The 26131-nt window shown below is 49.4% G+C and overlaps 8 protein-coding genes across 8 annotated transcripts; 4 read left to right on the top strand and 4 right to left on the bottom strand.

Moving 5' to 3' along the window:
- Positions 1-530: 530 nt before the first annotated feature.
- Positions 531-2434, bottom strand: BKA55DRAFT_560168 (Thiolase, N-terminal domain-containing protein). The gene is made up of 4 exons (XM_046192075.1): positions 2057-2434; positions 1953-2002; positions 1819-1891; positions 531-1731 (listed from the first exon to the last, which is right to left on the bottom strand). The coding sequence occupies exons 1-4, from the start codon at positions 2119-2121 to the stop codon at positions 729-731; spliced, it is 1191 nt and encodes a 396-aa protein (XP_046052907.1). The 5' UTR covers positions 2122-2434; the 3' UTR covers positions 531-728.
- A 96-nt stretch (positions 2435-2530) lies between these two features.
- Positions 2531-6727, top strand: BKA55DRAFT_272987 (P-loop containing nucleoside triphosphate hydrolase protein). Its single transcript, XM_046185479.1, has 5 exons — positions 2531-2742; positions 2812-2948; positions 3001-5141; positions 5222-5309; positions 5837-6727. Exons 1-5 carry the CDS (start codon positions 2723-2725, stop codon positions 6400-6402), a joined length of 2952 nt encoding a protein of 983 aa, XP_046052906.1. The 5' UTR covers positions 2531-2722; the 3' UTR covers positions 6403-6727.
- A 2341-nt stretch (positions 6728-9068) lies between these two features.
- On the bottom strand, positions 9069-9838 carry BKA55DRAFT_536034 (uncharacterized protein; the record flags this gene model as incomplete). The annotated part of the gene is made up of 2 exons (XM_046189772.1): positions 9069-9448; positions 9607-9838. The coding sequence occupies 2 exons, from the start codon at positions 9836-9838 to the stop codon at positions 9069-9071; spliced, it is 612 nt and encodes a 203-aa protein (XP_046052905.1).
- A 950-nt stretch (positions 9839-10788) lies between these two features.
- Positions 10789-11661, top strand: BKA55DRAFT_672808 (uncharacterized protein; the record flags this gene model as incomplete). Its single annotated transcript, XM_046198007.1, has 2 exons — positions 10789-10793; positions 10943-11661. 2 exons carry the CDS (start codon positions 10789-10791, stop codon positions 11379-11381), a joined length of 444 nt encoding a protein of 147 aa, XP_046052904.1. The 3' UTR covers positions 11382-11661.
- A 5184-nt stretch (positions 11662-16845) lies between these two features.
- BKA55DRAFT_536032 (uncharacterized protein) lies at positions 16846-19865 on the top strand (the record flags this gene model as incomplete). The annotated part of the gene is made up of 8 exons (XM_046189771.1): positions 16846-16951; positions 17014-17058; positions 17114-17653; positions 17707-18051; positions 18106-18387; positions 18439-18992; positions 19045-19532; positions 19586-19865. 8 exons carry the CDS (start codon positions 16846-16848, stop codon positions 19863-19865), a joined length of 2640 nt encoding a protein of 879 aa, XP_046052903.1.
- Positions 19866-20444: 579 nt separating this feature from the next.
- BKA55DRAFT_560147 (uncharacterized protein) lies at positions 20445-21858 on the bottom strand. The gene is made up of 3 exons (XM_046192074.1): positions 21550-21858; positions 21343-21501; positions 20445-21289 (listed from the first exon to the last, which is right to left on the bottom strand). Exons 1-3 carry the CDS (start codon positions 21785-21787, stop codon positions 20823-20825), a joined length of 864 nt encoding a protein of 287 aa, XP_046052902.1. The 5' UTR covers positions 21788-21858; the 3' UTR covers positions 20445-20822.
- A 160-nt stretch (positions 21859-22018) lies between these two features.
- Positions 22019-22669, bottom strand: BKA55DRAFT_503977 (thioredoxin-like protein; the record flags this gene model as incomplete). The annotated part of the gene is made up of 1 exon (XM_046187056.1): positions 22019-22669. The coding sequence occupies one exon, from the start codon at positions 22667-22669 to the stop codon at positions 22019-22021; it is 651 nt and encodes a 216-aa protein (XP_046052901.1).
- Positions 22670-24021: 1352 nt separating this feature from the next.
- Positions 24022-25869, top strand: BKA55DRAFT_536029 (ZIP zinc transporter-domain-containing protein; the record flags this gene model as incomplete). Its single annotated transcript, XM_046189770.1, has 4 exons — positions 24022-24295; positions 24374-25399; positions 25453-25552; positions 25611-25869. The coding sequence occupies 4 exons, from the start codon at positions 24022-24024 to the stop codon at positions 25867-25869; spliced, it is 1659 nt and encodes a 552-aa protein (XP_046052900.1).
- Between the last annotated feature and the right edge of the window lie 262 nt (positions 25870-26131).

The following is a 26131-nucleotide window of genomic DNA, read 5'->3' as shown; positions in this document are numbered from 1 at the left end:
CTAACTCTCGCCAGCAGCAGGAGCAGGGACGAAAGCGCGGCCGAGAAGCTGCGCCTACAAAGCCTGCGGCGGCCGTCTCAAAGCCAAACGGTAAAGGGTCACGAAAGAGGCCTGCGGAATTGCTCGCTTCTGCTCCGCCGAGCACGAGGACGAGATATAGTCCTCGTATTACCAGGGCACGGTCTGGGAGCGACGAGTCGCGCAAGTAGGGGAGGCGGATCACTTTTGAAGGAAATAAACGGGGAGGGTGTGCTTGTATGGATCTCATCAGCGGTTTGGATGTTTCTGTTTTTTTGTCTTTTCCTCTATCATTTGTGTTTTTAGTCTTTGAGGTTTCAAAAGGCGACAGGAAATTCGCAACCGGAAGGCTTGCCCGTACGTCAGTTTTCCTCTTATAGCGAAGGTTGATATGATGTTTGAGGAGTTTTAGAACTCCTTTAGCCTGTACTCTAGAAACTATATAACCAAGCACGTCATGATTGATATCAGTATCGAGGTTGTGCAGATAATGCCATTATATCAAAAGTCATGCCTTGAGTTGATCTCCTGTGAATTAAAAATGGTATTTATATCTCTTCCTAAATGGCTATGTAAGGGTATACCGTGGAGCAGTCAGATATCGTAGGCCACATCAAGATGCGCAAGATCAAGACAAAACTTTTCGTTCCATTGCACCACATGCCTGTTCATTGTGTCATCCAAATCGTCAATTATCCCAGTCACCTCTTTTATTGCAGGTTCTCGATAACCATAGCAGAAGCGCCACCACCACCGTTGCAGATACCAACGGCACCAATCTTGGCCTTCTTCTCCTTGAGGACGGAGGTAAGGGTGGTGACAATACGGGCACCAGAGCATCCAAGAGGGTGGCCGATGGCGACGGAACCACCGTAGACGTTAACTTGATCAGGGTTAAGACCGAGGATCTTCATGTTAGCGAGGGCAACGGCGGAGAAGGCCTCGTTGATCTCATAGTACTCGACCTGGTCAGCGGTCAGACCAGCGTGCTTGATGGCCTTGGGAATGGCCAGAGCGGGAGCGATGGTGAATCGCTCGGGCTCACGCTCAGCATCACCCCAACCAAGGATCTTGGCAACAGGCTTAAGGTTGAGCTCCTTGAGCTTAGCCTCAGAAACGAGGACAACAGCGGCGGCACCATCGTTGATGGGGGCAGCGTTAGGGGCAGTGACAGTACCATCAGGCTTGAAAGCGGGGCGCATAGCCTTGAGCTTGTCAACGTTCAGGTTCTTGACCTCGTCGTCGCGCTCAACCTTAATAGCGGGCTTGCCACGGCCACCAGGGACCTCAACGGGGACGATCTCAGTGAAAAGACCGGCCTCGGTGGCAGCCTGAGCCTTCTTGTATGAGTTGATGGCGTACTCGTCCTGAGCCTCACGGGTGAGCTCGTGGTCCTGAACGCAAAGCTCAGCAGAGATACCCATGTGGTCCTTCTTGAAAGAGTCGGTCAAACCGTCCTTGAGGACACCGTCGACGAGAGTCTGATCGCCGTACTTGGCACCGTTTCGGAGGTTGGGGAGGTAGTGAGGAGTGTTGGACATGGACTCGGTTCCACCAGCAACGACAATGTCGGAGGTGCCAAGCATGATGTTTTGAGCACCAAGAATGATGGCCTTGAGTGAAGAAGCGCAGACCTTGTTCACGGTCGTGGCGATGACAGTCTGGGGAAGGCCAGCACCGAGGGCACATTGGCGGGCAGGGCCCTGTCCAACGCTGAAGGCAAATCATGTCAGCAACGAGGTCGCAGTTATCTCGATTATCGAGATCATGATGGCGGGGTAGGGAAAACAAAAGACCTACCCAGCGGAGAGAACATTGCCAAAGAAGACCTCGTCGACATCCTCAGGCTTGATACCGGCACGCTCGACAGCTCCTGTGGACAGTCTTTAGTACATTGAACGTTTTTGTTATTTCGTTGTGCGATTCAATCTTACCCTTGATGGCGACAGCTCCCAATTGAACAGCGGTCTGGCTCGACAAAGAGCTATATTAATATTAGCCACTACACGACAATGCCCCAGCAAATGCTAATACTAACCCGAGAAAAGAGCCGATGGGCGTACGAGCCGTAGAGACAATGTAGACGGGAGGAAGGTTGGCCATTTTGGAAGATTTGATGTATTATGAAGATTACAAAAATTACAGGAGATCGCCAGCGGAGAGCTTAGTTTATAGATTGATAATTCAGCCAGGGGATGGATAGTGGAGCGGAAACCGGCGGCAATTTTGTTGAGGGAGAAAGCGAATCTTACAGCTGCAAGCGAACTGCACTTTCCTTCCAATGGATCTAGCTTAAGGCTAATCTTGGGTAAGGCAGGAAGTGAGCAATAATCAGGCCCCTCTTACCCGTGGTTGAGGTGTCATTGCCCTCGAATTCGGGATCCGTACAGCGGGAAATGGAGGCTTTGGAGGGGCACGGCTCTTGCGAATACGCCGCCGCGCCGCTGTCGGCAGGAATCCCTGTCAATTTCCGGCCCCACTCGTACCTGCCTCAGTCGTCCCGTCCGTCTTGCTCTTCATGAATGATCGAGTGCACGTGACATCAAAAAAGTTGGCGACAGAATAGAGCTACGCGCGCGAAGTCAGGTCCAGACAGGGAGCTTTAGTGACAAGATTGACGATTAGAGAAACCGATTTCTCACGTCGCCAATTGTTTGCGCATACAGAAACACGCACTTGCGCATCTATTTCATACACAGTAACGATGGATGATCTTTACGACGAGTACGTATCTTGTTCTTTCGTCGCGTTTCGAGCTTGACAATTTGACGGCGCGCTGACTTATCCCGACAGGTTCGGTAACTTCATTGGCGAGGAGGCCGAATCAGAGGAGGGCTCAGAGGTTGGCGTTGAGGCGGAGGACTATACCTACGATGACGAGCCAGCTGAGGCTCCTGGTGTGACGGGCCAGGAGCTCATGGAGATTGACGGTACGAGCCCCGGACCCAGACTATGAACATATACTAATTCATGGGTTGACAGATGGCCCATCAAATGCGATTATCCTCCACGAAGATAAACAGTACTATCCTACTGCCGAGCAGGTATACGGCGCCGATGTCGAGACCCGTGTCGAAGAAGAGGATGCCCAGCCTCTATCCCAGCCCATCATTGCCCCCATCGAGCAGAAGAAGTTCAATATTGAGGAAGCCGACCTTCCACCCGTGTTCTTCGATCGCGAGTTCATGACAGACTTGATGAACTTCCCCGAACAAACGCGAAACGTAGCATTAGCCGGACATTTGCACCATGGAAAGACTGCGTTTATGGACATGTTGGTACTCGAAACACACGACATCACAGATCGACTTGAACGAAGAGTGGGCAAGAACCGGGATGAGCAATTGAGGTATACCGACGTACATATCTTGGAGAGGGAGAGAGGCTTGTCTATCAAGGCTGCGCCCATGAGTTTGGTACTACCAAGCACCAAGGGCAAGTCGCATCTTGTTAACCTGATCGATACTCCTGGTCACGTCAACTTTGTCGACGAGGTGGCTGCCTCATTCCGGCTGGTTGACGGTGTTTGTCTGGTAGTGGATGTTGTCGAGGGGGTTCAGATCAACACGGAGCAAATCATCAAGCACGCCGTTCTCGAAGACATTCCCCTGACGCTGATCATCAACAAAATGGATCGCCTCATCCTGGAGCTGAAGCTGCCACCTAAGGACGCATACTTCAAGCTCAAGCACGTTGTCGAGGAGGTCAACACCATTATCACAAACACAGCTCCTACTAAGGCCGCCTCCAAACGGATAAGTCCTGAGAAGGGCAATGTCCTGTTCGCCTGCACAGATATGGGTTGGTGTTTTTCTCTACCGAGCTTCGCCAAGATGTACACAGAGACCTTTGGGGATATCAACGTGGACGAGTTTGCGAAGCGATTATGGGGCGACATCTACTACAACCCCAAAAAGCGAAACTTCTCACGTAAACCCCTGGACGAGCGCTCAGCACGATCATTTGTCCACTTCATCCTCGAACCCATCTACAAGATCTTCACACATTCTATCAGCGACAGTCCTGAGGAACTGCGGCCAGTTCTGGCCTCTTTGGGCATTGAACTCAAGCCTTCCCAGTATAAGGCTGACGCGAAGGTGCTTCTAAAGCTAGTATGCGAGCAGTTCTTCGGTCCGTCGACAGGCTTTGTGGATATGATCGTTAAGCACATCCCAACTCCCATCGAGACAGCTGAACGGTTACTTGAGCGATATTATACCGGACCATTGGACTCGAAGATCGCTGCTTCCATGAAGGCTTGTGACCAGGACGGTCCATTGGTTGTTCATATCACCAAGCTCTTCAACACAGCCGATGCGAAGAGCTTTCACTCGTTTGGTCGTGTACTGAGCGGCACAGTTCGACCAGGTATGCAGGTACGCGTTCTTGGTGAAGGCTACTCCCTGGATGACGAAGAAGATATGGCTATGGCCAATATCACAGAAGTGTTCATCGGCGAGACAAGATATAATATCCCTACGGACGGCGTGCCAGCTGGTAACCTTGTGCTACTTAGCGGCGTCGACAACTCCATTGTCAAGTCCGCTACTATCATCCCTCCCAAGCTAGAAGATGACGAAGACGCCTACATCTTCCGGCCTATCACACATTTCACAGAGTCCGTCCTTAAGGTTGCCGCCGAGCCTATCAACCCCTCCGAACTCCCCAAGATGCTTGACGGACTAAGGAGGATTCAAAAATCATACCCCCTCATCAACACTAAGGTCGAAGAATCAGGGGAGCATGTTGTCCTTGGAACTGGAGAGTTGTACATGGATTGTGTATTGCATGACCTTCGTCGTCTGTATGCTGACATGGACATCAAGGTTTCTGACCCGGTTACGCGGTTTTGTGAGACTGTTGTCGAGACATCAGCGACGAAATGCTATGCTATCACCCCCAACAAGAAGAACAAGATCACGATGGTTGCTGAGCAGTTGGAGAAGGGAATCTCAAGTGATATTGAGAGCGGTGCCGTACGTATTCGCGATCCCGTTCGCAAAACTGCCAAGTTTTTCGAAGAGAAGCATGGCTGGGATAAGCTGGCTGCTCGCAGTATTTGGGCCTTCGGCCCTGAGGAGACAGGACCCAACATCCTTCAAGACGACACTCTTCCCACTGAAGTAAGTTTTAACCCTGTTATGTCGCTTATGTTGATCGCAGCGGTGCCCTATCGTATGAGCATGGCTGATATAGAGTTCAGGTGGACAAGAAAACCCTCAACGCTGTCAAAGAGTCTATTCGACAAGGATTCAGCTGGGCTACCCGCGAGGGACCCCTGTGCGAAGAACGTAAGCATACTCTTTCATTTTCTGTCTTGGGCCACAGTCTATTGCCCAATGGCTCGTTTCGAGGAAACGTTATCAACAGTATGGGGCACTTCCTTCAAGTGAAGAGTGGGCTCTGTATATGTTTTCATTATCAGCAGTTACCATTGCCAGTGGACCTCGACAGCAACAGAGACAAGGTAGTTCCTTGTGGAGTTTCCACGAACTCTCCACCTCCGACTTCCAGCGCCTTTCGCTGGCTAATATGCGGCTGGCAAAGACTTGGCAGTCTCCAAACATGGATGCTCGCAGAATGTCGATGGGACCACCTGATTCCACTGTGTAAGGGATTTCGTTCTGAATGGCATTGCGGGCAGAGCCGCTTGACCGCTCCCGTTCTGCCAGGAACAAATGGAAAACGATACCCGACGGTCCCTTGCCCCCTTGACGGCAGATAGCTTATCCTCTTGGCCCCTGCAAGGATATATCCAGATATCCAGATCAGGAGCAACAGCGAACGATTCAAAACAAATACTGACATGAGGCAACAGCGATACGAAACACCAAGTTCAAGGTTACAGATGTACTTCTAGCCAACGAGGCCATCTTCCGTGGAGGTGGCCAAATCATCCCCACTTCTCGACGAGCGTGTTATTCCTCCTTCCTCATGGCATCGCCCCGCCTCATGGAGCCTGTCTATTCAGTCTCTGTAACGGGTCCTGAGGACTCCTACATGGAGGTCTACAATGTGCTCTCGCGGCGTCGCGGACACGTTTTGTCAGATGGTCCCGTTGCTGGTACGCCGCTATATCGCGTCAACGGTCTGCTGCCCGTCATTGACAGTTTCGGCTTCGAAACCGACCTGCGGATCAAGACGCAGGGCAGCTCGATGGTTAGCCTTGTGTTTGACAGCTGGAGCATCGTGCCTGGTGATCCTCTCGATCGCGAGCAGATCATTCGTCCGCTCCAGCCTGCTTCTGCACAGGCAACTGCCCGCGACTTTGTTCTCAAGACACGAAGACGCAAGGGTCTAAGCGAAGACGTTAGCGTCAAGACGTTCCTTGAGCCTGAGTTCTATCAGAGCCTGATGGAGAGTGGGATGCTGGGAGAGATCTAATCAACTGCAATCTGTGGATGAGCAACGGACGGGATATTCCGGGAGGGTCTTGAGGGTCCAATATGAGGAGCAGGGGCTGCACGAACGACTCCATTAAAGATCTTGGAGTAGTTGAACCCCGTTGGTTGAACCTTTGTTTGATGGAGATAGCCACCTGCATTTTGATAAAACGAATTTGGTAGCAAGGATGAGTTGGAAGATCAGTGGCGCACTGTGGAACCGTAAGGGACAAGCAGGTCAACGGGAAGGTTTCATATAGACCAGCATAAACAGGGAATAATAATCAGAAATCAAGGCCAGGTGTTGAGGTTCTTTGACTTTTTGCCTACTCCCAATTCTGTCATATGGAATAAGTTCCTGTAGAGTTGGCCATTCTAATGCTGTTCTGGTTAGATCCACGCTCCTTGTCAACAACAATGGGGCCCGTTTATTGACAGGATCTTTTTCAAGATGCCGACGATGCTAGGGGATTTATCCTGGAGCTTTACCGTACAGATTGTAGCGTCATGGTTATGCTTTACGACAGATCGTGCAGCAGAAAGTTAAGGCCAAGGTTAATAACATTCAGGATCTGGACTAGTGTCGCAGTTGATTCATTAGACAATTCAAACAGAAGCTTACTGTCCTGTTAATACAGATATAAAACAAAGGTCAAAGCAACAATGAAAATGTTACAGTTGAACGAGCGCTTCGTGGAAGCTTCCACGGGACGATTAACCGGTAATCTTAACGGGTCTTTCTAGAAACCCTTGCCCTTTCAGGGACCAAGGTATGAACCTCGTGGGAAGCAAGTGAATGACGAAGCGGTTGATAAGCACCTGGACAGGGATCATTGACAGGACACAAGGTTTGCTAGGGTGCCGGGAACGATGGGCATGAGCCCATCTGCCAGGCACATCCATAGCCCATCTCGGTGAAGGCTTGAGGGTTAAAGCCATAACCTGAAGGTGTAACATTAGTCTGGAGTGCTGACGAAGGATTTCACTCATGGCTCTTCAGTGATCAAGTCTAAAACTCCCCCATTGGTTGTGGAGAGAGTTATTCCAAGACACTGCTAGCTTATCCCCCATGTCACGAGGAAGCAGGAAATGCGGGATAGAGCAGGTGGTGTCTTAGAATATGCAAGACAAATGATGGTTGCGGACAAATACATGCATTCATGTTTACTTTGACGATCGACACTGAGGAAAATGCACATCTCTTGTGTCTGTTTGCAACGTCAATGGCGGACCAATCCCGAGACTCATATCGAACCAGGGGGATCGCGTCGCGGGAGTTGCAAGATCGGGGGATCGTCACGCAGACGCAAGGCAAGGTTGCGTTCCCCCAAACATATCATTTGAGACCGTCCAAGCGAAATGCAACTGTGATCCCTGGGCGTCCACAAAACCGCAAACACACTGGGGGAGCGGGGGGTAACCCCTGAAGGATAGTGATATGGATGAAGTCTCCAGACTCCAAGACAGAAGCTCCTGGAGCTAGGGGCGTGACTACTGTATGATTTCGAGCATAGACTGATTGATGAGTTGAGTACCGTGAGGCTTGGCCGATTTGGTATATGATGTGATCATGTGTGGCGGCAAGTCTAAATCCCCAGTTCTTTTCGACCTGCCAAACGGGAGCTACTAGTCTTGGCAGGACATGCCACGAAAGGAGAAATCGCAGAAAACAGACGGCTCTTGATAGTGCCCTATGAGAGAGGACCTTGCCTCTTGGCTATGAAAAGGGCCGACAGAGTCAAGCATGACGTCTCGTGGCGGTAGGTTCCGTTCCATAGCCTACAGTACCTGTCGAGGCACTGAAGTGACTATGAACTATGGGGCCCAGACTCAGTCAGGTCAGGGACGTTTGGATTTGCGGCGACCCGAAGTGGGGGACGTTGGGGCGCCTCCGCGAGTAACATGCTATGTAGGGCGCTACTTAGTATGATACGACGACGATTCCCAAAACGGAAAGCTAATCGTGGAATCTGGTCGACGTCGGTTTTTATGCACGAGAGGATAGCGAAGAAACAGAGGTTCACGAACGATGGAAGTTGAAGGAGTCGACATTTGTCTTATTGTGAATATGTGTGTGTTCGTGCATCAAGGCAAAAGTATACGCGTTTATTGCAACCCAACCATGTGTTGTGTATCAAACTAAAAATTAGCTCGACATGGCACCGATGACATTCTCGATACTTTTCGAAATACCAGGTTCCAATAGCCCGATATATTGGAATGTCCACTCGTTGCGATGTTGCACTTGGACTGGAGGAAGGTTTCTCATGAGTACCGTGACTTGTTCGTGGTAGCTGAACCTTATTTAGATGAGGATATCCTGGATAGAACCCCTTGTCCTTGCTCTCCAATCAAGATTCGCTGTTTTCCCCAGGGCTCTCTCATTACCAGTTTAACGGTACAGTCTATCCAGACTACCCCAACTTGAATGCCGAGATTCAAGACATGGTAAGGTCACCGAGGTGGTATTTTTGCTCCTGCCAGACAGTGCCAGTCGGTTTCGGAACGAGAATGATCATGTTCCGCAATCCTTCGTATTGGTCACTTGCCATGTTGTAGTGACATTAATCGATGGTGCGCACCGGAAGATCAGCGAGCTGAATCCCTGTGATATTGAAGCCTTCTAAAAGAGTGGTAGCCTTCAAAAATAGAGAGCTCTTGTCATGACTAAGCGCAGGTTTCCAACATCTTGTCCAGTACTCCCTTCAGAGTATCGTTCTCTAAAGCTGCAGCAACTCGTTCCTTATCGCCCAATTGCTTGTTGACTTGATCATCTTGGTTGTGGCTGTTCTCTTTGCAAGTAACATCCACACGGTAGTTGGGCGGCAGTGCCTGCTCAAGCCTTACTCGAACTCCCAGTCCGATAACGGTGGCTAGCGAGCAGTGGGTGATGGTAGGCGTGATCTCCACAACCACCTGAACGATGGTATTGGGGTCAGGAACGCCCAGAGAAGGAGAGGGAGTAATGTGAATATCAGAGAGGTTAATCACTGACAATTGGCCAAGCGAAACCGGGTGCTCTGGATCCGAGATTGTTGAGATCAAATCTGTCCAACGTTAGTGCCGTGGTTTGTTTAACGTGGATATGTGCTCGAGTTACTTAGAAGCCTCACGAGCCCCAAGCCCAAGCGTAAATGCGCACGAGGATATTGGAGTGGCAAAATCACCAACGATATGACTCAAGTGAAATGGAGAAAGATCATACCATAAATTTCTTGCTCGTCAATAGCTTCGGATGAGAATTCATCCTGCCAGTCGTTCATTCGAGGCCATGCGGCCGGACCTTGACCGAAAGGCCCTGAAAGATACGATGGCTTCGCGAAGATGATATCGTCGTATTTGGAGTCCGGACCCCGACGCGGCTCAGCCTTCTTCTGCCGGGTAGGTAGCTGAGATGCACTCAGAATAGTCGGATTCGCGTTATCCAAGGTCGCCATTGCGATGCAGAACTTGGACCAACGCAATATGCAGGGATCTCAGATTCAGATGGCCAAGGCTTTGAGGCTATTTGGGATGAGGTGACGCGGCAAGGGAGAGCAATGGGTCGTCAGTGGGAGGTACAGTACAGAATATGCAGGAGATGAGATGGTGGAGATGATGACAGCTGCAAAATATGCTATGCTAATTTTGAAGGCTTGAAGATTTTGTCTTCAATGAACAAGGTTGTTTGTTGTATGGGGAAGGGATTTGATCAATTGAAGTTCAACGTGGGAGGGGTAGTAAGTACAAAGTACAGTAGAGTCACTAAGCGCCACATCTGATAAGCCTCGCAGATTGGTGAGGCGCAGCACGGTCCATCGCCAAGTTTGACGACCAATTAATGCTTCACTTTCATCTTTGGGCTGCAATGATCAACACTCGGTAGATGAACACGGCTAAGAGAGATCATCATGTCATCGAAACTTGGCGCATTCATGTACAAGTTTCTTGAATCTGTGGTGTTTGTTGGACGGTCACTCACCAACAGATACAGGGATCAAAACACTGGACACAAAGTCTGTATCGAACAATGACCCCATGTCTCGCAGAACATTAACGAATAAGCGGTAAAAGCCTTGTCGCCTCGCACTTGGTTACGAGTCAAACACTTGAAAGAAGGCTGGCGGTGTGAGCTGACAATAGTAATTTCCACACAAACTAGTAAGATATAGCCTCCACTACCTTAAAAAAGGTCCTATCATGGCTTTTGACAGGTTCCATCCGTATTAGGGGTGAGGCTGCGGGGGCTGCCCAAAGCATTGATAACCCCCTAGGGCCCAGGGAGTGCCGGCCGAGTGAGTTGAGTGCGAGATTCTGGAAACTCCGTGGAAGGGTCTCCCATCCTTGCAAGGAACGCGCTTGGAAGCCGCTCAGAAGCGCTGTCCCTGTCGCGATTGGGCGACGGACCATGGCGTGCGTGCGTGTCCCTGAAGTCTGAGCACGAAGCATCGTGGCGCGCGATCTCTCCCCAATATCGGAGGTGTTTTCTATAATAGGGTAGCCTCATCGACTTCCACGAGATGAGAGATTCAACACTACACTACTGTACTGTACCCATACAGTCCGGAAGATGGTCTGCAGGATCCGTTCCGCTACCACTACCACGTTGTTCAACTACCGACCTGTGCTGTGCTGCTGGTTGTACGCACATACATAAATTTCATGCTGATCATGACCTTGAATTCTGCTAAAAATGCTCCGCGGGCCGATTCGGGTGGGAATCAACCACAACCTCAAGGTCTGAATCCAACGCCCGCACTTGTTAGATATTTTTACACAAGTATTAGTCAGAACTTCATAACTGAGGATCTTTGCACACCACACTATAGTCGGCTCAGCTACGGATACGGAGTGCCTGCTGCACAATGCAACGACAACGGGGCAAGATTTACCCTGGGGTTAGCATGGGTTATTAGCAGAATGAGAATCTTGGATCAAGACTCAGATATGAGCCCTCTGTCGAAGAAATACAGCGAGTATAGTCCGCCAATGAGGAAATAGGATGGCCAGATTCGTAAACCGTCTGTTTTAATTGCCCACATAAGGGGCGAGGTTTCGAGCGGAACACGCCGACGAGATATGAATAGATACAGTATGAGGCATGGCGAGTTTCTTGTTCAACTCATCGCGCCGAGAATAATCGCCTGCAGAAAACAAAACAGAGTTTTGTGTCAGAAACACTGAAACCTGTATAGTAAGAGAAACTCAGTCATGTTTCCGGTTGTCTATTAAAACTGTCGGACCGGGTATATCGATATTTTCGAGTTGCAAGAGTGAAAGGATGAATGAAAGAAGAGACGGGGATCCCCGTCCCGTCAACTCCGTCGGGGAACTCGAGCCTCGGCACAAAGCAACCCCACGGCCATTTAGTTGACGTCTTTGCTTAGAAACGCACAAACATGACATGTGATATCAAACAACTTGTTGTTATTAGGTGCACCGCCAATGCAAGCGCAGACGAATCAATCTCGTGTGCCTCCTGCAGGAGCACCAAAAGCGAAATGGGCCAAGGACTGGAATAACATGGTTCAACAAGACCGTGACCGTCATTCAGTACGGGATAGTTAGTCTTGTTTCTCTTGCTTAACCGACCTCTGGGAAATGACGCTAGGGGAGAACCAGTTTGAGGACCCAAGCGGAATGGATCATCCTGATGGGTACGGGTTAAATGTAGGGGTCTAGCCTAATGTCAAGAGGTATCTAGTTTGTATTTCTAAATATGCGTGGCTAATATCTATCCATCCATCTTTTGTTGATTGATATCACAATCTCCACTCTAAGTGAGTGAGAAACAAAAGCCCCGCGGAGAATATGATATGTCACGACCAGATCGACAAAGGTAGTTCGTACTCCTCCAATTCTTTCACTCCTTAATATTTCCGAATCTTCATGCAAGTCTACCACAGAATGTACGTGCGTAGTTGACTGGAAATGATTCTTAGTCATTTGGCCCCCGAATTTAACGGCACCTAGGGTATCTGGCGCGTGGCAGATGCAGCGGACACCAATCTGCACGGGCGATCTTCATGCGACCACTTGAAAACTCAAGCAACGACAGGAGAGATATTCTTTTTATTGGGGTGCAACTGCTAATGCCCCGAACCAGGAGAGAATGATAATAATGGTTCCGAGTAGTAGCTAAACTGCCTGGCCTTTGCTATAACTGTTCCTTCTCCATTAATACCGTCCATTCCTTCGTAGTATATGCGTATCGATCAAAACTGATGTGTCTGCGTCGCGTCTCTAAAATGGAGTTAGTAAGTACTATCCATGGACATGGTAATAGATACATACAGCTTAAACTTGATCGGCTTCAAGGTTTCGCATGCGCCACTTGAGTGACTTGCGGTCCTTCTCACAATCGCCAAGATGGTCCTTCAGAGCACCGGCGACAGCGACGTTAATAGCGGCGGTGAGGTCGTCCTTGAGTTGTCTGTGCATCTGCCCCAGGCTGTCCTTGAGGAGCGCTTGCATGGACGTCTGGACGGCATTGTTGATCCAGGTTTGGAGCTGAGCCTCAAATTGTGCAATGGGGAGATGGCCCAGGGCTTGCCCAGTTGTCAGTGGCTGTTTGTCGCTCATCGTGAGCAAGGAGAGTGTCTTTAGAAGAATGGGTGTCTTTGAAGATGAATGATGGATAGAATTGGGCAGAGTTGGGCAGTGGGTTCTGGTGGGTGTGGATGTAGAAGGACAAAAAAAGTCAAGCACCCAGGCCCTCCAGTAGCCACTTAAATAGGTGGCAGTATATCGCACTGTGGAGGCACTGTGGAGGCACTGTAAGCACGTGATAGCGATGAAACTGTCGCACCCATACAAGGTCACTCTCTAATATTCAATTAATTCATTTCTAACAAGTTTTAAAGTCTATGTATGGTCACTTGAAACGACAAAGACGGATAGACGAGGTCCCAGATCCATGGATATACTATCCCAGTTTTACCAAGAGACGGGAAGTTTATGTAATTGTAAAGTTTCACGGAGGAATAAACAGCCCCCTTCGAAAATCCTGGTTTGGGATCATAGCTACCAAACGAACCTCGGTACACTACTGGTTGCTTACCTGCCTTATTCTATCGACTAGGATATAGCTTCCAGCAGCCACTTTAGAGCGTCTAATAGGCTTATCTAGGTAATTACCATGGCTGAAATAGAACTTGCATGGCGGATTCATTATGACGATCGTGCTTGGGATTGTTTATAGTCTTCAATGCTAGTGGAGCGCTTTTGCTCAAACCCAAACCACATTACCCCAAACTAACTGATTATGATCAAGAAACTCATATCCTGAGACAGTAAATATCTGAGAGTCTCGATAATCAAACTAACCAATTTGCACAATTAACAACGAATTCGCATGCATGACTGTTGAGACATGGTGGACCTCTGTGATTAGCCGTTGAGTAGCGATCTTTTCTTGGCCAGCGAGATGGTCGTCCAGTTATAGAAAGTCATGACTAGAAGATGCAATGATGGCTGAAAAGGGCAGCTTGCTGTGTATCCAGTCAGCATAGTTGAACGAGCTTCACTGAATACCGCGCAGCAGAGCCGAGGGGGCGACACCTGACACACTAGGCCTAGCCAGGGCGAGCAAGGTAAGTCTTGACAACTCGTAGCGCTAGAAACCAATTAGACGTGGATTTGGTTCCGCATCTCGCGTTAGTATTTGTAGCGGATAGTGTAGTGTAGTGTAGTTTGTAGTTCGCGTAAAGGTGAGCTGGCGCCCGCAATCTTGAGGTATAAGGCTGCGGAGAATGAGAAGAGAGTTTCCGGCAGAAAATCATTAGTTCCCTACCGAATACAGTGTCGATTTGGAAAAGAGACACGCCCCCCCAGAGAGAGGCCAGGCCCATGTCCAATCTCAAAAAGCCTCTTCAGCCCTAAGTGTCAAGTTGAGGTTGCTTCTCCAATGGGTGAGGTGCATGCTGCGACTAGCCCTGCGGCATGGCATGTGCGTGACGGAAGGTGCCTGAGTCCCGCGTATCGCGAACGGTAACTGGAAAGGACGGAAGGAAAAGAAGCGAGAAGAGGATCTTGTATGGCCAAGCAGAGAGCCAGAAGAGGAAGGAAACTAAGGATATGCTGAGCTTGAGGTATCACAAGAGCCGACCGCCACCACCATCTGATATCAATTCACCCACTATCACCACCATCGGCATCTCCATCTCCTCATGGCTTGCCGTCCGTCGTCTGTCTCTATCATCATCATCATCATCATCATCATCGTCGATAGGTAGGTTACAACACACCGACAACACAGTGCGAGAGATCTCAATGCACCGTCATACTGTATATCCAGTGGCTTTTAGGCCCCTGTCTCTGTCTGGAGAGGCTGGCACTGGATACTCCCATGAAATGCCTGTCACACATCCACATCCACATCCATGAGACGGGATGACCCCCCTCCCCCCCTCCTGCAACCTCCCAAGCGTTCAAGTCATAGGCCCTTGGCCGAGTACAGTACGTACAATGAGTCTGTGAGAAGCGAACAGACGCATGCAGCAGACGCAGTGCAGATGCAATGATGCAGTGCAGGCCTGGCAGATTGGAGGCAAGACAAGGCAGAAGAATTGATCAAGTAACGTACATAGTAGGTACCTAGAACAACCCCTTGTTGGGTCCCAAGTCTCGGCATACGTTTCATCAGAGCTCCTCAAAGCCATTGTCTTCGATTGGATCCGCACGCGACTCTACCTTCGGGAAATATATCTTGATTTTCTGTTGTGCTGTGTTGCTGACTGTTACTGTTCGTAGTATTCTTCATGTACGTGGCTACTAAATTATCGCACTCGCCGTGTGCGCCTGTTGAGAAGGGAATTCCATTCGGCATTTCATCCTCACTCGGATGCCATCGAGTCTTCTACTGCTTACACACTACAATGCATTGAAATCATCAAAAGTCCGCTAATGCCGCAACAGAGACCCCCGGCTCTTATTCTCCAGCTAACAATTAAAGCACCACCACATCGAATCCTCCACAATTCAGTCCAAATCCATCCCGGATGATCCAGTCCATAACAGACAGAGTACGTACACTTCACTACAGAACATCTCGCAGCAAAGGACCCCGAAGCAAGCACCAGATATCCACTGTCACTTACTGCCCACATTTCACGTCGTCGTGTGTCTTCTGTAACACGCCGTCCACTCGGGCCGGTGTCCACAGCCGGTCCTGGGAGCTTTGGCTTCTACAGTCAGTTAGTCGCTTGATCGAGAGTATCCAAATCAGTTCAAACAACGACAGACGGTACTGGATTCGCCCCAGTACGGTACCTGCTGGCTCTAGTTCAGGCTCTGGCATTGGCTCTAGCTCTTGAGTTTCTAGGTTCTGGGCCTTCATCCCACACCCACGACGCCGCTTTTCCTTACCTGCATCTCCCCTCAAGCCTCTCCCCTAGTCTACTGTTACTGTACCCATCTCCATTGCCATCCCATTCCCCTCCCCTGGTCTCCTATCCTGTCCTATCCTACCCCTGTTAGTTGAGCCCTGGCTTGTCTTGTCTTGTCTTGTCGCCCTGTTGTGATCCAAATAACGCCAGCCCGAAACTCTCCACCATCTGCTCGTCACTAGTCTCTAGTGTGGTGAGGAGGGACTGACGGTCAGGCAAAGCATCCCAGGCAGGCTCATAGCACAGGCCAACGCAGACAGATCAGGGCACTCACTCACTCTTCCAAGACATGTTCCATAGGCCAAGCTTTCCCCGATACATATTATAACATCACACCCATGCTTTGATGCCGCCCTTGGCCCTGCCCTGCAAAAGCAAAGACGAAATAACTAACAAGACCAAGACCAAGACTAAAGAGAGACAAAGTCAAAACTCAAAGCCACACGCAGTGGCTCTTAACACCCGACTCTACGGTTCACTTTAACTCCCACTACCTTGCTCTAAGCTTTCCAAGACACCACATCATCTACATACATAGTACCCCGACACGCCCCTAGCCAGTCAGTCCAGCCAGTCCAGCCAGCCAACTCGATTTAATACTGGACGTCTTTTAGCTGGTCTAGCTTTCGTACATACCATACAATATCTCTTGTCTGTCTGTCTGTTGATGCGGTTTTCGCCTCCTTACGTTACGGTTTTTTTTCCTTTGCACGACAAATAGTTTATATCTCTCCCACTTTACTTTACACACGTCGCACACCTCGATTGTCTTGTCGCCCCGACTTCGATCTTGACCTTATTTACCGCCCAACGTTAGCCCATCGTTACTTGCTTTTGTCGCCCACCGTCACGACATTGTCCCCACGAGTATCCCTCCACCCCGCGATTCTCCTCCCCATCGCGCGCAAACTCCCAAACTCTGAACATCTACCTATTTACCATTTACTCGATCTGTTGCGACGATCTCCCGACTCTCGTTTATCTGAATTTGCGAACCGATTTTCATGTTGACCGCCGTCATCGTCAATACTCGACGTTCTTAGAGGTACAAACCTCGGAACTGTACTGCGCTGCTTATAATGTCAAACGACGACCCTACTATTCGCCGAATTCTACCACAACAATCCCAAATGAATTCCTTTTCCTTTGCGCCGCAGCAATATACGCAGCGCGAGACCCAAAAGAGTGCGTGGGACCATACGACATATTCATGTGCTATTTTGACATGGTAGCTAACATCGGTGTAGACTATGTGTTCGTTGACGAGCACAACCGCCATAAGCGGTTGAAAGGTATAATTACCCGTGCAAGTATAAAGTTAGTAATTGCATGCTAAAACTACAACAGTTATGAGGGCTTGCGAAGGTTGCAGAAGACGGAAGATCAAATGTGACGCTGCGACTACAAACACATGGCCATGCTCGGCCTGCATAAGACTCAAGCTTCACTGCGTACGGCCAAATGGTTTCGATGGAGCCAACGACTCGACGACTTATGACACAACACCCATGAACCCTTCAGATCAGTATCAGCAAATGCCAATGCAACATCAGGTTATGAACCCAGGCACAAAGATCTCGCCAGCTGCTATGTATGGTGCTCCTCAACCAGGTTACCCTGACGCAAGCGCCCAATATCAGCATGTTCAGTACGATACCTCTCAGCAACCTGGTGGTATGCCTTATGGTGCTGTTGCGCCTTCCGGCTCGATGATGGAACAGCATTATGCAGGCCAGAATGTGTTTCCCACTCCTCCAATGCACCAGCCACCACCGCCTCCTGTAGCTCAGCAGCAACCTTCCCCAGAGGCTTACTCACCTGGAGAATATCAACATCATGACCTCGCAGATCTCTTGGGAACGCTGAAGGTCAATGAAACTGGCACAGGTAGGGCTCATAATATCTTATGCTCACCCGTACAGTCACTAATATCCATATAGCTCCCTATCTCAGGAATAAGGCATCATTCAGACGTGAAGAGGAGCCAGCTATTGAAGACGATGCTGAGGAGTTCCCGGCCAATTTACCCAGGCCTGCACCTGGCCATAAGATTCGCATACCGCCCGAGTTAATGCCCGATGACGAGACAGCACTCCATTATTTCGACCTTTATTTCACACACGTCCACCCTTACGTTCCTGTGTTATGCAAAACGGTCTTCTACCAACAATGGAACAGAGATCGAAACGCTATTTCTCCTTTGATTCTGGAAGCGATTTTTGCTATGGGTGGACGACTGGCTGAGGAGCCGGGTGAGGGCCAACAATGGCTTGCCCTAGCTTCTCGTAAGTGCTGTCAAGTTGTATGAAACAAATTGGGAGGATACTTACACAATTTAGGACACGCCGATTCCTTCATGGACATTCCACGATTGAGCACTCTTCAAGCCCTGCTTATGATTCTCAAGGCTCGCGAAGCTGCACCCAAGCGAGGTTACTATTATCGTTCTTGGATGACCGTTGTACAGTGTGTTCAAATGGGCAAGGACCTGGGCTTGGATGAACATTACGAGGACCATCAAGCAGGTATTTCTTGCGAGTTCACCCCTGTTGAGTGCCAGCTTCGAAAGCGATTATGGCAGCTGGTCTTTGTCTGCGAGGTCATGGTTGGAGCTCCTCAAGGTAAGTGACAATTACATGGATACTGTTGTGTTGATGGCTAACATGAACAAGGGCGACACGACCACGCAGTGAAACTTAACACAGTGGATTTCACCGCCGCGAGACCAGTTCCAGGCTGCGAAGAATCCGAATACCACATCTCGCGCAATTTCAGCTACTTCTCTCAGGTTGTGCGAACCGTTGCTACCATGAGCAAAGTTTACACAAGACTACGAAGACGAAAAGATTGGGGTGTTGATCCTGAATTCCAGCAGTTGGGACAAAGCTTCAACACTTGGTTGGCCGAACTGCCTCCGGACCTGGCCATTTCCTTCCCACCAGATGGATCGCCTCCTTGGATTCCCTCGCACTTTATTGGAAACATGCACGGATACTACTATCTGGCCATGATTCTCTTCCATCGACCTATCCTGTCATTCCTTGACCCTAATTCACTGGATGGACAGTGGAAACGCCATATGATGATTTGCTACAGCTCTGCCAAGGCCTTGTGTCGTCTTCAGGAGGCAACCCTCAACTCTTTTGGACTTACGGGACTCCAGTGTATGCAGCGAGGCTTCAGTTTCTCTCTTTATGCAGGCCTCTCTTGCATTGTTATTCATCTGGTAGGTTTTCGAAGAGGATAGCTGTCGACACCAACTGACTCACTCTCAATAGGTTGCAATTGTTTCACCAGACCCCGAGTTGAACACTGATGCTCGCGAATACTTTACGAGGCACATGAGGGTGTTGGAGAAGGTGATGGAAGCATGGCCGATGCCAGAGTTGGAGAAGCAGATCAACGCTCTACGAGATGCTTTCTCAGCAGATGTTCGAAAGCCATTCGTCCTGAAACCCAGCTTTCCCTATGGCAGCCCTCACCCTTCCACCCACTCCAGCCCTCCTCGAGGTAACGACTCATTCCGACCAGTAATCCACCGGACAGGGTCCATTGATCAACATTTGGATACACACGGTGCTCAACAAGTCAGTTATACCAACCACCCCATTACACCTCCTATTTCCGCGGGCCCTTTGGACAGCAAAAGTGACTCCCCAGCTGTACAGTCGCTCGTCATGATGTCACAAGGATCGCAAGCTCCCGGGATGCCCCAGAGCATGTCGCTGACGGACCAACCCGCATGGAACCCATCGCGACTATTTGAGTAAGCTGAAGTCTTTTGTCCTGTCATCTGACAGCTTGCTAACTAGTTCTTAGACAATGGAACACCACATTTGGTACGCCTGCCTCTCACACACAACCCAGCTCCACCCCACCTCACACGAGCCCTCTTAACGCGTCGTCCTCAGGTGCCACGGAAGTTCCCACTATCCAGGATATCCAGGCAGTTCAAGCTTCAATGCCTGCTGGATCACATCAAATCTCGCCATCTCAGTACTCGTCTGCACCGGTGCCAAACTTTGTCACCCCTGCAATGTGGCAAGAGTCGGTTGCAAGCGTTTACGAGGGTGGATTGAAGCGAGCATGGGGCCAGTGATAAACAGACACTGATGAAAGGATGCTATTGCTGATTGAGCTATCACCTCTCAAGGCTGAATACTCCTGAAGCTGGTTCCTACTAGGCAAAAGGCGATCTGTCAACGAGCTCTGTGCCGGACTTGGTTACAGTTACAGAGCTCCTGTTGATGGATTTGCTAAGAACATGACCCTATCAAGTTATCAGACTTGTTGCAGTCCTTGATTATACGTTTTGTCATGGACAGAACTTGATGCAGCCAGAAGAAGGAAGGGCTTGTATTATTGTATAGAAACCGGTTGATTACGATGGTTTGACAGGATTGACAAGAACATATAACGAGCCATGATGGAGGCGTTGAGAATTATTTAGGCCCACAAGCAACAAATGGAAAGGGCCCGTACCTACTATGAGGTGCGTTTTGTTTCGGTTGGACAGGCAGGATCTATGTACCAATATTTGTTTACGTGATTGACGACCTGGAAGGCTTCTGGCGGAGCATTGGGAACAAAGGAAAAACAGAAAGGAGTAATGGCTTCTGGATTGGTTTTATTTAATATGCAACGTAAGAATATCATGGTTGCGTGTACTTGGCGCTTTGTTTGAGAGCTTGATTGATCTATCCTAATCTAATGGTGATATGTGTGCTATTGAAGTGATGAACATGTAGGGGGTGTGTTCTTGACTGGGGTCATGATACGAAGTCTTGAGTTAATGAACGCGACGTCAACCAGGTACTTGCCATGGGACGTCGATCAGAGCAAGGGTCAACTTCATGTATATTGGTCTCCCACATGGAGGTTATGCCCGCTGCTCCGAATCAATGGTTCCCGCGTTGTCTTTCATTAATTCATTGGGTCATGCTGTCCGTTTCTTTAGGAGGCTAGGCCTGTAATACCAACAACGAGCGAACCGAAGAGCATTCCCGTTTCTCCGATATACCGTACATACATGGTAATACAGAACCGGACAAACGGTTCAAATCGAGACATTCCCCTTATAAGGTGACGCAGCCTTCAACGCCCTATTATCAATACGCTCCTTGATAACATCCCAGATCCAACCATCGACCTTGTCCGTCTTCTTCTGGTACCGAACCCTCGTCTGCGGCCTCTTATCCTGCACGTAGAACTTCCCGACGGCACGGAACATATACCACTTCCGCTTCGCGTTCTCTTCCTTGGTGTCACGAACGTAGTTGATGAGGCCGAGACGACGTCGCACAGGGCTCAGATCACCGGCGTGCATGCTGCTGTAGCGAGGCTTGGAGATGGCGCTCATGGTTGTTAGGGTGAGCGGTGTTGTGGGAGGGAGGGTCTTGATGAAGCGCTCTAGGATGGGACGGGATGTTCGGGCGTAGGGGGGGAGGTGGATGTGGATGTGGGTTACGAAGGGGGAGGTTATGTAGGTGACGAATATGACGGGGATGATGCCGCATAGGACGACTGGTGTTGTTAGTTGGTTTGCTGTATGGATGAGCGAGAGAGATACGACATACCGCCTGCGGTCACTAGTTCGGGCTTTTCAGCTTTGATGTAGCTTGGTGCTACGATACAGCAGAAGAATGCGCCGAGGAAGAGAGTTGTGATTTTGAGCATGGCCATGAATGTGATGCGACCTGTTCCAGCATGATATATGATGAGTTTCTCAGGGAGTTCTAAACAGCATCAGCCACTATTCTCCCTAATTTCTCAGCCAGACTGACCAAACTCCTTGCCATCTTTAGAAACAGCTCTAGCCTGTCGCTTAAGCTCGTCTTCTATCTTGATGGGTTTCTTGGGAGTATTTTTGGCGTAGCATCTCACTTGAGCTTGTAGAGATTTTTGAAGTGAGCGACGAAAGTTTCGAGGAAGGGCCGAGGATTGAAGAGGTGTTGCTTTGCGGGTGAGCGGGGTCAATTGAGTCGGCCGTAGCCTTGGTATCATCATTCTTAATTGATGCATTGTGACTGATGTGAGTTATGCCGTTTATGAGAAGCTCATGAGAGCGATGTCAAAAACTGATGGTAGTGGGGAGACGCGCTGAGGTTGGGATAATTTACACAGGGCGTTAGGTCATTTTGTCACTATGATATTGACTAATTCGGAAGATTTGGTGACAGCTTCAATTGTCTATACCATGGTTTATTCTAGTTAAAGCTTATAGCTCTTACGTTTGCTATTCTCTGATTCAAGTCAAACGACATTCTTCTGTAGCCACTCAATCCACTGCTCCTTTGTCCATCCAGAGCTGACATCCTGCACAACGCCGTCAAACACAGCAGTAGGAGTGACATGCACACCGATCAAACGGTTCATCTTGGTGATAACCTTGACATCGCTGGTGACCTGGTTACCCGCATTCAGCGCCCCATCATCGCCAGGCTTGTCAGAGATCACAAGTAGTTCAAACACCTTGTCCGCATCAACGCCAACCTTGGCAGCAACCTTTGCCAAACGACGATAGGTATCGTTTCTCTTCTCGTTCACAACATTGACATCAAAGTAATCCTGCTGCTCATCAAACAGCACAGCGCTAAACTCCCAGAACTTCTCAGGCGCAAGACGAAGAACAGCTAGAGCGACTTCGTGCATGAGCGTCGAGGAAGGATGCCATGGCTGAATCTGCTGGCGGAAGATAAAGGTGAGACTAGATGCCCAGGCTGGGTTGGCTTTGATGGCGGGGATCACGTCGTTTTGCAGGGTGCGGAAGATCTTGGCGGAGAAGGGACAGCAGTAGTCGAGGTAGAACTCAAGAGTGTGAGTGGTGTGAGCGACGGCTGAGTCGGAGGCGGGAGGGTGGGCGAATTGGAGCTTCTGCCCGGCGAATTTAGGAGGAAGAGCCATGATTGAGTCTGTGAGAAGTTGATTTAGATGAGTTGTGAAAAGAGATGTTGTTTTGAGGTTATCACAGAGTATAAATGAGGTTGTATTCATTCGTGAAGAAGGATGATGCAATTACGCAGCATCATCGCATCACGCCTTATGTAATCGTAGCTCCATTTCGTATATGATCCTAGATAAGACCCATATCGTAAAGTTTGTCACCTTGATGTCTTGATCATTATTTTCGTCGTCTTTTCGAGTTGAATCACTGTTAAGCTTATTCTTGTTCTACAGTGCTGATACAACAGCCAAGACTTTGTCGACCATACTAAACCAGTAATATATGGGTGAGAACAAACACAAGACCAGACGCATCATCGACGTAACAGTTGGCAGTCTCATCGTCACTTGGGCCTCATTTCTGTTCCGGAAGTTTACCGCACGTGAGTGCGGTCAAGCTGCAGGAGTATCTTGGACAAGTGACCAAAGCTATTGGATCCTTCGGCTTTCACCTCGATTCACCGAATTGACATGTAAGTTATACGGCATAGACATGACATGCCAAGACGGGGAGGGCTGTATTTCTCTGCCGGCGTTTGGCTTGGTTCGATGAAGCGTATTCGGTCGTATTCCTGTGGGGTAAAAGAAAATCTAGACTTTTCCACGTTTTCACGGGTAAGAGTATGTTCTTCTATTCATGGATCATAACGTAGCGTAGGTAGGTAACTACGGAGGTCTCCCGAGCTCTTGAGCCGCCCGTTCGCATGCTGTTCCGGCCGATGACCGGGACCCAACGGAGGAGAGAGATTGCGGGGACAGGTACTCCGTACAGGTACAAGGAAATGCTCGTGGTTTTCCGTATTGACCCGTGTATCTCGAGTCATGAGCCAATCAAGAAACACTGAGTCAATGTCTTCGGCTGTTGGCCACGCGGGCAAAGCCGGGGATATCGACTTCCCAAGACTAAGACAAGAAAAAGTCTTTACCTGATCTGGATCCAATGTTCATGGATGGCACCTCCCCCAGTTTCTGAAGCAGGTGAGTGGAGTTAGCTTAGCGGCTGTGTTCTGCTTATCCAGGTGCCATTTAACCCTTTTGTCTGCCGAATTTAAAGTAGTACACTACGCGATAACTCTATTCTCTTATATCTCCGTCATCGCATCAATTCCAATCTTTTAACCTCTTGACAATTGAAAAACTTATTCACTGCAATTATCGACTCATCAACATTGACTACTCTGTTTGACTGTAATCGGCCAAGACTTGCATTCGTGGCCTTTTTGCCTGTGACGACAAACAAACTTTCAAACGGCTCCCTATCAAACGATCCCCTTCACAAAGTCGGGGCTGAACTCATCATCCAAAAGTTCAAAATGATTTGCCTTTCCAAAGCAGACGAATCTTTCTATCAGCGCTTGACTTGGAATCAAGCTCCTTCTCCTCTGGCAGCCATGAATACCACGCGTCAGGATCTCAATGGCATCTCCAACCTCCGCGAGCATGTTGATGCCGCTCAGGATGACGGAAGTGGAGGCACGAGTGGAAGTCTATTGAATTCACACGATGAAAGTAATCAAGCGGGGAGTCATCCTACAGAGCCCTTCTTGGGCTCTGTTAAGGATGCGGGACGACTGTCCCGTATCTCGGGTATGTCAAAAATCTCATGATTATCCCTTGTCATAATCCACATATGAGTTTCATTTGTATACTGACTAACTCGCCCAGGACTGTCCTCGTATCTCAAGACGGTAGATGGTGGTGATGACCAAATCCGTCTTCATCGAGGCACCCTCTCGTCATGTGCCTCGCACATCTGGAGCTGGACCGTCTGGGTCCTCTCTGTTCTTGTTGTCTCGACGATCATCTCATCCTGGAACTCCCCTGCCTCTGCGCCTGCTGCCATGACTTCGCCCCCCAAGGCCCCTGAGTCGATTCCTGCTCAGGTCTCGCCTCTCCGCAAGCGAAGCACCTGCGAAACTGGAGGTGTCAACAAGGCTGAGTACAACACTCCTCTCCATGTTGGAGCCTTGTTCATCATCCTGTGCGTTTCGACGCTTGCTTGCGCTTTCCCTATCATGGCCACCAAGTTCCCAGGTCTGAGGATTCCGACTCGTTTCTTCTTTGCTGTACGCCATTTCGGTACTGGTGTGCTGATTGCCACGGCTTTTGTCCATTTGCTCCCCACTGCTTTCATCTCTCTCGGGGACCCTTGCCTGAGCAGCTTCTGGAACCAGGACTACCCTGCTATGCCCGGTGCTATTGCTCTTGCTGCCATTTTCCTTGTCACTGTTATCGAGATGGTCTTTCATCCATCTCGTCATGTTTCGCCTACTGAGATCACGTCTGGAACTGACCAAGATGCTAAGAACGGCAACTCGAACAGTGGTGGATGCATGGGAGGCACAGGTATGCTTCCCATTCGGGACATGGGACCTATTCGTGGACGATCCTCTAGTATTGGCCAGGGCCTCTCCGTCCTGAACAGCAGAGATGAGCGACTGGATAATCTGGATGAAGAAGCTTGCGAAGAAGACGACAACGCTCAATCTGGAAGAAAGAACCTCGAGGAGACGAGCCTCGAGGCTGTACAGATGCCAAGCTTGACCCCAGAGCAGCAGCAACGTAAGGAGCTTCTTCAGTGCGTCTTGCTCGAGCTTGGTATTCTCTTCCACAGTGTCTTTATCGGCATGGCGCTTAGCGTTTCGATTGGCAACGAGTTCATCATTCTGCTGATTGCCATTGTCTTTCACCGTAAGTTGACATATCGTGTTGATGGCTTTGAACTTGGACTAATATGATTGTAGAAACCTTTGAAGGATTGGCTCTGGGCTCTCGAATCGCTTCCATCAAGTGGCCTCAAGGCAAGATGCAGCCTTGGTTTATGGCTCTCGCCTATGGATGCACGTAAGTATTCTATAGAAGCCACCATTTCTACTGTATCGCCTGCTAACATCAGGATCAGTACTCCTCTGGGACAAGCTATCGGCCTTGCTACCCACACACTCTACAGCCCCAACTCCGAAACCGGCCTCATCGTCGTTGGTATCATGAATGCCATCTCGGCTGGACTCCTCACCTTTGCTTCACTGGTTGAGCTTCTTTCTCAGGACTTCCTCAGTGACGAGAGCTGGCGATTCCTTCGCGGCCGTAAGCGTATCTACGCTTGCCTTCTGGTGTTCTTCGGGGCTTTCTTCATGAGTCTCGTGGGCGCTTGGGCTTAAGCAATGAGTATTCTACTCAGACCTGTCATGCATGCCTGATGCTTCAGGAATGTCATGTTAGGATACGATCCTCTGTGGTCTTGGTCCGTGCCCAGTTGTATGGTCGGAGTCTTGGTAGTATTATCGATCCTTTCTCATACTTCGGCTCAGGACCATTCTTTCCTCTTCTTTTCTTGGCTGATAGTGATTGGTTTATTGTAAAGCCGGATACATTATCATCTCTGCCAAGCTTCTGCTTCTGTTTCAATGACCGTGCTGCCCT

This window comes from Fusarium redolens (assembly GCF_020744475.1).
Source record: "Fusarium redolens strain MPI-CAGE-AT-0023 chromosome Unknown BKA55scaffold_4, whole genome shotgun sequence".
Classification (NCBI taxonomy): domain Eukaryota; kingdom Fungi; phylum Ascomycota; class Sordariomycetes; order Hypocreales; family Nectriaceae; genus Fusarium; species Fusarium redolens.
Note: the sequence above shows the minus strand (reverse complement) of the source record. Positions and strands in the feature narration are given on the sequence as shown.

Bases quoted from the DNA above. Each gene is read 5' to 3' on its own strand.
- BKA55DRAFT_560168 (XM_046192075.1), bottom strand. From the start codon at position 2,121: ATGGCCAACCTTCCTCCCGTCTACATTGTCTCTACGGCTCGTACGCCC. The intron at 2,003-2,056 runs GTTAGTATTAGC...ATATTAATATAG, and splicing joins CCCATCGGCTCTTTTCTCGG to CTCTTTGTCGAGCCAGACCG. The intron at 1,892-1,952 runs GTAAGATTGAAT...GACTGTCCACAG, and splicing joins GGGAGCTGTCGCCATCAAGG to GAGCTGTCGAGCGTGCCGGT.
- BKA55DRAFT_272987 (XM_046185479.1), top strand. From the start codon at position 2,723: ATGGATGATCTTTACGACGA. The intron at 2,949-3,000 runs GTACGAGCCCCG...ATGGGTTGACAG, and splicing joins GGAGCTCATGGAGATTGACG to ATGGCCCATCAAATGCGATT. The intron at 5,310-5,836 runs GTAAGCATACTC...ATGAGGCAACAG, and splicing joins GGGACCCCTGTGCGAAGAAC to CGATACGAAACACCAAGTTC.
- BKA55DRAFT_560147 (XM_046192074.1), bottom strand. From the start codon at position 21,787: ATGCATCAATTAAGAATGATGATACCAAGGCTACGGCCGACTCAATTG. The intron at 21,502-21,549 runs GTCAGTCTGGCT...GATGCTGTTTAG, and splicing joins TAAAGATGGCAAGGAGTTTG to AACTCCCTGAGAAACTCATC. The intron at 21,290-21,342 runs GTATGTCGTATC...TAACAACACCAG, and splicing joins CGAACTAGTGACCGCAGGCG to TCGTCCTATGCGGCATCATC.